We start from the raw sequence: 11,445 nt of genomic DNA, 5'->3' as shown, positions 1-11,445 counted from the left end.
GGGTTTAGAATCTGCATATGTTCCTCAGGTTGTTATTGACAATTTCTTTCAATAAAGAAAAATAAACACATACATACATGCATACAAACATACATACATATGAATGAATGAATGAATAAATGAATGAATGAATTTATTTCGAACATGCAAAAAAAAAGAAAAAAAAACAAATAGGTCGTCACTATAAACAAACACATGCATACTAAACTTAAAAGAAAAACGAAGACTGCAGCAACAACCTGCATGTGTTACATATCTACATGCTCGAAAAGGAGTAGGAAGAAGTTAAACTTATTTAATCCTACCCCTAGTACCTAGTACACCTCCTACGGTGATATCTTAACTTTTACATATTTATACTTTTCATACACATTCACATAACATTTCCCTTATATGATACTTAATTTCTGTATATGTTTTATTTGTTTGTTTGTTTAATTTTCAATTGGCTCTGTCATTACTGCCCTGGGTAATGACAGAGCATACATACATACATACATACATACATACATACATACATACATACATACATACATACATACATACATACATACATACATACATACATTCATACATACATACAGAGATTATTTAAGCAGTCAACAAATCAAACACTGTTAAACAGAAGAAAAAATCAATAGAGTGTGAGCTAAGGAGGGACAGGAGAAAAGTAGAAAAGAGGAAGATTATTATGATGAAGAGGTAAATTGATCTAATTAAAATGTGTGGTTTCTTTCTTTGAATGAACATAAACTGGTGCTGGTGCTGGTTCTGACGAGCCTTGGTGAATAGTCCCACCGTGGGGTCCTCTTGATCTAACAGAGAACTAAGGATGCAGTCCTCAACAAAGCTGGATGCAGATTACAGCTAAGAAATTTACCCCGTACTGCTTTATTTTGAACACAACTCTCTTCTCTTAGCTTTCCCACCGGACAGTGAACGCCACATCAGGTTCATCTCGCGAGAGCAGAGCAGACTGTTCTCGACAACGCGACGTGGCTGGTCCTGATCTGTGGTGTGGGAGTGTTGACTGTGATGTTGGGGTCAGAGTAATCAGACTGACAACCTCTGGTCTCTTCATGTGTCTCCATGTTTCCATGAGGATCGGTCTCTGCTGCACTCACACGTCCCATCGACGCGTCCTCAGCAGCGGGAGCAGGACTGAGCAGGATCCGGTTCTTCCCTGAGACCACCCAGCCCGTCGGTCTGACATGACGGAGATCGGGCCGTCGGTGGAGCTCTCCGGCACTCTGACTAGCTCGAGCCTTCCTCCTCCGAGGACTCGTATCTTTAAGATCATCGTGATCGGGGACTCGGGGGTTGGGAAGACGTGCCTCACCTATCGCTTCTGCGCCGGGAGGTTCCCTGAGAAGACCGAGGCCACGATCGGGGTTGATTTCAGGGAGAGGCTGGTGGAAATCGACGGCGAGAAAATCAAGGTGTGCGATGCAGCCACATGACACTGCTGAAACTCTTGATCAATAATTCACCGATAGAGCAGCTTAAGGAAATCAAAGTGTCCTGGTCAGAACATTTAGATTCTACTGTAAGCTAAATAGGACGGTCTTTAGCAGCAGAAGGGGAAAGCAGAACCTATACTGAATACTCTTGTTCTCTCACAGCTTGAGTGCTGTCAGTATATATGGTCAAAGACAACATGAACAAATTGAAGCAGACTGCAGCTCATAAAAAAACACTGCGGTCAACCCAGCCAACCTAGCCGCCACCCAATTTGGCGGTGCCTGTATACACCTGGTATTAAGGTAATGCAGTGCCAGAACAGATTTCAAAATAAAAGCTGTCTGCACGATCACACGATTTCAGTGGGTCTGACTTTTAACTGACTGATGAACGATTGTTTTGTGTGTCATTAGTCCAACCTCAATAAGAACACAGGAGCTGGGGAGTCTGGTGGGGAATTACGAAATAAAAGCCCAATTAATAATTTTTAAAATACTTCATGCAAATTTGTATTGAAGTTACGTGAAAGCTACCAGTTTCCACAGACTCATGTCGCTCCAGACTGACAGTTCTCAACCCTAAAGAGTCACTAATAAACCTAAAGGAAGTTCTGATGTGAAATTTCTAAATTAAAACCCTCTGAAATTAGAGTTATTTGATCATATTGTCCTATAATTTAAGGGAAAATTTGAAAAAATGTGCCTCTTTCTACGAACTCATTTCAGTACTCAACTCCAAAGTTACTCATTTAATCACAGGAACTTCTGATCTGGATTTTTACAGAAAAAGCCATCTGAAATGTCAAGTTTGTGATCCTAATACCCTTTTAAAGTTAGATTATCATTAAAAGAAAACACCCTGTTTATATAGACTCCTTTCACTGTAGATTGATGTTACTGTTACTCAACACCAGAGACTCACTCATACAATTACAGGAAGTTCTGATGTGAAATATCAAAATTAAAGCTCACTGAAATTAGAGTCATTTGATCATATTTCCCTACCATTTAAGATAAACTTTTAAAGAAAACTGCCTGTTTCCACAAACTTATTACACTAAAGATTGACAGTACCGAACCCAAAGACTCACTCATACAAGTGCAGGAAGTGCTGATGTGATTTTTCTAAATTAAAGCCCACTGAAAGTAAAGTCATGTAATCATATTTCCTTAGGATTTTAGATTCAATTTACAGAAAACTGCCCGTTTCTTCAAACTCCTTTCAGTTAAGAATGACAGTAGTCAACTTAAGAGACTTAGGGTGCTTCCCAATGTGCCAAAATGCAGTCTCCTATCTCCTCTCTCCTCCGCGACACCGGAAGTACTTTGTGAGCAGCCATATTGGAGGACATTCCAAAGCGCCAAATGCGCTCGGAGGACAGAGGAGAGAGGAAACTGAGCTGGAGGAGGCGTAATTGAGGAAACACAAGTGCAGGCTTCGCGGAAGGTTTTTCACTGACAGACACGCCCCCTCGTGACGTATCAGAGCCGGCTATAAAGCATCAGCTGTCCACATGTGTGAAACGTGAGCACCATGGAGCAAGACAAGCTGTTTAAGTGTAAAGCCTGGCTCACACTACAGGATTCTCGTCCTGATTTAACCCAGATTCAGTCCTCCCCACAATCAGGGACGAAATCTGGTCGTGGACTAAAATCAGCCCCGACGTTCGGCAAAGATTGTCTTCTAATGTGAGCGGTTGACAGATGAATCTTTAGCCCCACGATCGTCTCACAGACTCCTTGGAGCCGCCCTGATAATTTTCAGACATGTTTGATATTTATCTGGATGATTACAACATTCATTCTCACTGAGGATGACAACAGAGAATTAGAAAGAGCCCCAGAGACCGGACAACAGTCAACAAATTTAGGCTTAAAGTGAAACTGAAAGGCTCCGGGTCAGCTGACTGCGCACTCCACTGGCCCACTCGAGCCAGTTCAGTAATGCCTTTAAAAATAACACATAACCACGCCATTTTCATACAGTAGCAAACTGTTGTTTTATCAGTGATTGATGTGAGATCATGCCATTATTGGCTGATACAGCAACAGTTTCACCTCTGTCCCTCTGCGTACGCGTAATGGATGAAAGGCACCGCTGCAGACAGCTCCGCTTCTCTCTCCTCCTGTCCCACCAGTGCGCTAAGCAGTGCTTATAGCAGAATAAACACATTATTTATGAACACAAAGTGGCCCCAATATTAGACTTAAAAACTATCACTCTGGGGCTGGGAAAACGTGACATTTTTCTTTTTCATTCATGAACATATTCATGTTAAACTGATCTAAAAGTGAATATGAATTTTCCACGGTCGAGCACCCTGTTGTTTACATTATTTTCCTTATTTTAGTTTTTCCCGTGCGTTCAGACCGGTTTATCCAGCTGTGACGCCGTCATCACTAAAAGACGTCGCTTCATGTGACGCTCCGGAGGAGAGGACATCTCAATGCTCATAAAATGAACCTCCTCGTCTCCTCTCTCCTCTCTTCGTTTCCTCGCGTCTCTGGCATGCATCTCTGGTGGGTGGGACTAAGACGCAAGTGGAGGAGGCGAGTGGAGGAGGCGAGGATGGAACTTTGGAGCTTTGAGAAGCACCCTTACTCATACAATTACAGGAAGTTCTGATGTGGATTTTCAAAATTAAAGCTCACTGAATTTAAAGTGATGTGATCAGTCATTCATTTTGGTCTGGAGTGACATGAGTTTGTGGAAACAGGAAGCTTCATCTTATTTAACTGAATTTGAGGGAAGTATTTTAAACATTTGACTATTATGTGGGCCTTTTTTTTGTATTTCCCTACCAGACTCCCCAGCTCCTGTGTTTATATTTAAGTTGGACTAATGACACACACAAAACAATCGTTCATCTGTCAGATAAAAGACAGACGCATTGAAATCGGCAGCTTTTGTTTTGAAATCTGTTCTGGCACTGCATTACTGTAATACCAGTGTTTAAGGGCCCTGCCAACTTGAGTGGCGGCTAGGTTGACACAGGATTTCAAAATGGAGGCTGGCTTGACCGCAGTTACAAAACAAGGCAGCGCGCCTGGCTCTTGTGTTCATTCGACGCTAGCATGAACAGCATAGTCTGGGCTGGCTAAAGGTGGAGGAGGAGATGACTGCTTCATCACTGCTGGCAACATGGAAACTTTAAAAACTCTACAATCACAAGAAACTTCACTGAGAACGGGACAGGCCTATAACACTAGACGGGCAACCAATGGACAGTTTTCATGAACAAAAACAAATACACATTTCCTGAAACATAGACGAGCCTACAGAGCAATGAAGGCATGGAATCCCCCACTGCTGTTTTTAACTATGTTCATACAAAAATTATTTTTTAAAATCAAATGAAAAAACACATTGGCACATCATATTTGTATGACAACTGACACATAGTGGTTGTATACTTCCTTTCATTAGCTTTGAATCGATGTTTGGTGGATTACATCTATTTTATTTCATTTTATTTATTTATTTATTTATTTATTTATTTATTTATTTATTTTAAGGAAGTTATTGCAAAGTATAGATAGACTGATATGGGTTTTTGGGGGCTGATACCGATAGTGATTATTCATAGGCAAGGAGGCCGATAACCGAAGAAGCCAATATTCATTTGCAGTCAAAGTGAAAATATTGGCATAAAAATTTGAATAATGCAAACTCCAACACTTAACTTCATTCAAAAGCCTTCAAGCATATGTTTATTAAATGGCTCCCAGGCTTAGCAGCATATTTTATCAAGTTAAATGAAAACTTAAAAAAATAAATAGCTAAAGTTTTCTACAGTAAAGTTTTCCAAAATTTTAATTTTACTGCAATAAAAAACTGTACAGAACTGAGTTTGCGCTGCCTTTTGCAGGCATGTAACGCAGTAGAATAAATTTTCAGTTATATTTTTTACATGACTGATTTTCAATGTTTTGACCATCTAGAGCTTCCATAGCGTAGACGGGGAAACTGGGCAGAGAAGCATCAACAAGCAGCTCCTGAATGTCTGCAGTTTAAAACATTCCTTGTCACTTTTTAAGAGGCAGAAAAACAAATTGCTGTGGGTATTGATAAGAGGAGGGATTTTTGTGTCAGTGAAAGTTAAAATAAGCCCATAGACAGTAAGATAGTCACGAGCTGATTGCATTAGCCCGTCAAAGGGATTTTCCATGGATATTAGCATTAAGCTAGCCGACTAGCCAAAGCTAGCTGGTAAAGAATCACTTTCCTTTGCTTAGTTAGTTATAGTATTCCATCTGTTTTATAGTGCTTTTGTGTGTTGAGTTTAAGTAAATGACCAAATCAACAACTGTCTGTCATTTCACTGAGAACCATTCAGCGATCTGCCGAGCTGAGCGCTCACGTTCAGGGAGGAGAGAATAGAGTAATCAGAATCAGAATACTTTTTTGATCCGGAGGGGAAATTTCATTTTACTTACATCCCTTTCAAGACATATAAGAAAACAAACATGGGGAAACACAGAAACGAGATGTACCAAGGAGCTGCCGGCTACCCAGCGCCCATTTGCAACAGATATGAAAAAACAATGGGAGAAGAGAGGGGGAAAAAAGGTTAATTCCAAACTATTACCAACAGGGGGAGTAGTTAGAGATCCAGGAAAAAACACCTCAGCATGTAGGCACATGATAACAAACAAAAACTCAAAGACTTGCACAAATGTCACTGCTCAGCCACAGAGGGGCGCGCACGCAGCCTTACTCCGGCACGTGGGCATCAACCCTCTGCAGCTGATCTGTAACAGAGCCAAAGAAGAGAGTACATTAGGTTTCTACATTTCTCTCTCTCTCACACACACACACACACACACACACACACATTCATGTGGTCAACGAACACGTCTGGAGGGACTGCCAGTGAGCAGAGCTGTCACTTATGTTTACATAACACTGGGCTTACAGTAACGTTAGTTGTGAGCTGTAGAGGACTGGGAAGTTTATTACAATTCAGGGAGAGCATGCTGCCTTAACTTACCCTCAACATACACTCACTGGCCACTTTATCAGGCACACCTGTTAAACTACTGGTTATGCAAATTTCTAATCAGCCAATCATGTGGCAGCAACTCAATGCATTGAGGCCTGTAGACATGGTCCAGACGATGTGCTGCAGTTCAAAGCGAGCATCAGAATGGGGAAGGAAGGTGATTTAAGGCAGTGTTTCTCAATCCTGGTCCTGGAGGACCCCTGCCCTGCATGTTTTGGATGTTACCCCACTCCAGCACACCTGATTCAAACAAATGGCTCATTATCAGGCTCGAGCAGAGCTTGATGACGAGCTGATCATTTCAATCAGGTGTGTTGGAGTCAGGAACATAAACACACCAACACACCTGATTCAAATGAATGGCTCGTCATCAAGCTCTGCTGGAGCCTGATAACGGGCCATTCATTTGAATCAGGTGTGCTGGAGTGGGGTAACATCTAAAACATGCAGGGCAGGGGTACCCCAGGACCAGGGTTGGGTAACACTGTTCTAAAGTGTTGTGTTGTGGTCTTTGCAGCACGTTTTTCTAAATGCTGCAATGTGTTGTAAAACTGATGAAGATGTTTTCTTAATTTGCTTGTGTTTTGTCTTTTTGCATGTGTTTTCATAAGTTGCAGTGCTGTGAGCTCTCAGGGCCACTGTACACTTCTCTTAAATGTGAGTATTTCTGCTGACCAGCCTCCCTGCTGCCCCTCTACAGATCCAGCTGTGGGACACTGCCGGTCAGGAGCGCTTCCGTAAGTCTATGGTACAGCACTACTACCGGAACGTGCACGCCGTGGTCTTTGTCTACGATGTGACTAACGCTGCCAGTTTCCGCAGCCTCCCCGCTTGGATTGAGGAGTGTAAGCAGCATGCACTGGGCACAGAGGTGCCTAGGATCCTTGTAGGGAACAAGTGTGACCTACAAGACTCTGTCCAGGTGGGCACGGATGTGGCACAACAGTTCGCAGATGCCCACTCCATGCCTGTGTTTGAGACGTCTGCCAAGAATCCACACGGCCAGGAAGACGATAAGAGCTGTGGCGGAGCCAACAGCGACCACGTGGAGGCCATTTTTATGACCGTGGCACACAAGCTGAAGTCTCAGAAACCCCTGGTATTGAGCCAGCCGCTTGAGGGGTCAGGGGTCACTGTCAACCTCAAAAGAGGGAGGGATGAGGGGGGAGATGGAACAAGAAGCTGGGGCTGCAGCAGCTGCTGAGAGGGAGAGGAGTTCAACCTAAGACTGCACAAGACTGAGAAACCTGGGGGGGGGGGGCTGAAGAACCTGACGAGGGGGGGGCTGAGGAACCTAGAGATGCTGGGGAACCTGAGAGGGGGACTGGGGGTGGGCAGACCCTCCAGAAAAGTCCTAATCCACATGAGGTTCATGAGGTTTCCCTTCCTGTGAGACCTTCCTCATGACAGAACACTTGGTGGCTCTGTGCTGGCTCTGGTTCAGAGGGAGGGGGTCAGACTAGATTCTAGTCTTGACTCAGTGACATCAGATCCATCCTGCACGTCTGTGCTGGCCAGAGAGGAACCAAAAAGGAACCAAACGTGACAGTGTCTGTTTCTGTGTGTGTGTGTGTGTGTGTGTGTGTGTGTGTGTGTGTGTGTGTGTGTGCGTGCGTGCGTGCGTGCGTGCCTGCGTGCCTGCGTGCGTGTGTGTGTGTGTGCGTGCGTGTGGGTGTGGGTGTGGGTATGTGTGTGGGTTTGTATGTGTGTGTGTGGGTTTGTATGTGTGTGTGTGGGTTTGTATGTGTGTGTGTGGGTTTGAGTGTGACTCATGTTAGATGGACATCTGAGGAGACTGGGATGGGGTTAGAGCGAGAGATGGGGGGCACCCACACACACACACACACACACACACACACACACACACACACACACACACACACACACACACACACACACACATCCTGTTCACCTCTGTCTCTCTGTCCTGGTCCCTCATGCAGCATGTCCCAGCTACGCCCTAAACTCTGGCTGTGTGTGTCTTCAGAATCGGAATCATTTATTAATGGCCTCACAACAGAGTTGGTGGAATTTGTCTTCGGTACAGCACTTCATGCTCGACATTCCAGTGTCAGTCACAATACAGGAACAACAGGACTTTACAGACACATTGCATTGCAACACAATACAGACATACAATACAGCCTTACTGCAGCCTGGATCTGTTGTGGTCTCAGCTGGTCCTGTGGCTCTTCTGCTGAACATGAATGGCTTCTTGAAGGATCTGGACTAGGGGTGCACCTATCACAATTTACTGGCCGATCACTGATCACCGATCTATAAAAAGCCTGACCTGCCGATACCAATTTTGGCCGATACCAATTAGTGTTTTTTAATTTTTGTAACTAACAGCATACACCTTCAATTTTCCAATCTTATTTTATTGAAAATCATTGAACAGTGCCAGTGAAAAAATAAAATCTCTATGTTTTAACTTTAACAATCAATAAAGTGTCCTGAGTTTTAGGTCTCAGAGCAAAAAGCAACAATGGCTGGCTGTCAGACCTTCCCGGAGGTGTATAAGATCCATTTCATATGCAAGGATGGGCCGATGGCTGGTCACCGATCACCAATCCCCCAAAATGAAGGAAATCGACACCTGTTGACTGGCTAGTCAATCGATCGGTGCATGTCTAATCTGGACTATCAAAGGTCTGTCTGTGCCTTTACGTGAGAGCTGGCTGAGGGACAGGATGAGCTCTGTGATGAGTTTTAAGTTCCATGTTGCTGGCTGCTTCCCTCTCTTCAGTTGGGGCTTTTTTGGACTGAACACCAAAAGAGCGTTTCTTTGCCAGAAACTAGAAACACTGCTGCACCGCTGAACACATACACTGAGGACAGAACCAATGTCAGAATGGATATTCATGTAAAAGGACAAGCCTGCATTGTTAATGTGTGTGTGTGTAGCACTGGAGTAAAGAACATCAAATCTTTAAAATGCTGTTGTCTTCTCTTTGATTCAACACACACTCTGAGAAGGGACACATTGGCCCTCATTTATCAATCCTGTGGGAATCGGCGCAATTCTGGGCGTAAATACAATCCTACGGCAACATTCACGTGTGATTTATGAAACGTGCGTACCAGGGCCAATCAGGGCGTACGCCTGATCAGCTGTTGATAAATGTGGCGGCTGAAACCAATCGTAATTTACATAACACGCCCCTAAATATTCTAGGTTCAGCTGGCCAAACCCACTGAATTTAAGACATGGAGGGACGCATTACAGGAAAAAGGGAACTTCTCCATGCTGGTAATTGACAACGCCATAGCAACGGGTAGAGAGGAAATGACGCCTCATTGTTTGGCAGCCGGAAGAGTAGAATGTATCAGAAAAAACTCACCTGCAAGGAAATCACTGCAGTGATTCAGCAGCGTGGGTGTGACATACTAAAATACAGCAGAGCTTTAAACATTTAATTTACACAGCCTTGGTTTACACCTTGATTAATTAATCCGTGTTGTCCAACTGTTAGAAGCCACAATATTATTAATTGTTTCCGTTCAGGTCCAGAAACATGAAAAGTTGTCTTTTAAAAATGTGTGTGAGCTCTGAAAGAAGCTGCAGACTCCAGCCTGAACCTGAACCTGTCACAGACTGAGGATGTGTTCATGTAAATGAACATCCTTTGTTATGAAATAGTCACTTTTTCGTACACAGTTCACGTTTATATGATAACATTGTGATTAGTGAAATAATCATCTTTACAGTAACTCCTGTAATCAATACAGCTTCCTTAAAAATAATCCAGGCTAAAAGTTTGATCCAATGTCTTCTGAATGTTCTCTGTGGAGACTGTATCATGAAGATGGGAGTGTATTAAAAACTGATAACTGCATCTCTGATTTTTATTTTTTTAAATAAACCGAAGCAGGAAACATTTTTTTAAACAGAGAAATCAGCTGCTGGCTCGCGCTGCTCTTTCATAGCAAAGGATTTTATAGATTGGCCGAAGAAGAGTGAAATGTTAGAAACATTCTTGGTGTCATATCTAATTCAAGGATCTAAATATTAATCCAAGAACATCAGTTTTTAATTCTGAAAATGTTTTGTGCTCATATGATCTAATAATTCTCCTCCACAGACAGATTTCCCTCGCTGCAACACACTCCCTTCCGACATGAAACTTGTGAACACGAACTCAGACCTGGCGTGGGATTTGAGCGTACCCGACGCCCACGTTCAGATTGATAAATGCTGATCTATGCGTGGAAAGGAGCGTACACCCATTTTTCAGGCGTTCGCACATTTGATAAATGAGGGCCAGTGGAAGGAGGACACAGGCTCAGACAGCACAGCTCAGACTGCATGTTCCTCCCTGTGGACATTTCCCCCCTTCTAGTGGGGTGCCTTGGCACTCCATCATTTCAAGTTAACACAAAAGTTTTGTTTTTTTGCTCCAAATTGGAGAGAAGGGTCAATGAAAGAATTTTTGTCTAAGGGTCAAGAAACCAGATGGAAAGAAAATTGTTTTTCAGCTCCTTTTCCAAAATTGCCACAATCAAATTTATGTTTTTTTTTGTTTTTTTTTAAAAAGGTCTTAATTCTTTTATGATTTACTTTTTAATGTAATTTCTTTTGCTATTTGAAGTCAATACTGTGTAGGGAATCAACTTTTATTCAAATACTGAGTTTTTGAGTATTATGGTTTGGCAAAAATCAAAGATGGCTGCCATTTTCATAGCTTTTTCAGATTGAATATATTAGCTAGAGTACGGCTGCTACGCTGAGAGAGATATTGTTTCATTTAATTCCTTACTTTGTTCTACTACCTGAGTGTTGTGAGTCAGGGAAGGCTTTTATTGATTATTGTATTTCATAAACAATATTTTGGTATGTGTGTGTCAGGAAGTTTCTGTAATCTTACAAAAATGTCATGCCCTTTAGTTATTTATTTTCTAATGTCTTATTTCATGACTAAATTATTTTCTCTCTCCTACTGCTTTGATGTGATCAGTTTCATCAAATCAAATCAAATCAA

The 11,445-nt window shown here is 42.6% G+C and overlaps 1 protein-coding gene across 1 annotated transcript; it reads left to right on the top strand.

Moving 5' to 3' along the window:
• Positions 1-975: 975 nt before the first annotated feature.
• On the top strand, positions 976-10,984 carry rab33ba (RAB33B, member RAS oncogene family a). Its single transcript, XM_074674613.1, has 2 exons — positions 976-1,439; positions 7,164-10,984. The coding sequence occupies exons 1-2, from the start codon at positions 1,212-1,214 to the stop codon at positions 7,665-7,667; spliced, it is 732 nt and encodes a 243-aa protein (XP_074530714.1). The 5' UTR covers positions 976-1,211; the 3' UTR covers positions 7,668-10,984.
• Positions 10,985-11,445: the final 461 nt, after the last annotated feature.

Source organism: Halichoeres trimaculatus, unplaced genomic scaffold (assembly GCF_033239565.1).
Source record: "Halichoeres trimaculatus isolate MK-OKI-2021-1 unplaced genomic scaffold, fHalTri1.1 fHalTri1_scaffold_7, whole genome shotgun sequence".
NCBI lineage: Eukaryota > Metazoa > Chordata > Actinopteri > Labriformes > Labridae > Halichoeres > Halichoeres trimaculatus.
This window is presented reverse-complemented; position numbering and strand designations above follow the sequence as displayed.

What these genes read in the sequence shown, in the direction of transcription:
- rab33ba (XM_074674613.1), top strand. Translation starts at nt 1,212, where the DNA reads ATGACGGAGATCGGGCCGTCGGTGGAGCTCTCCGGCACTCTGACTAGC. An exon ending in TCGACGGCGAGAAAATCAAG is followed by an intron (nt 1,440 to 7,163) that starts GTGTGCGATGCA and finishes GCCCCTCTACAG; the next exon opens with ATCCAGCTGTGGGACACTGC.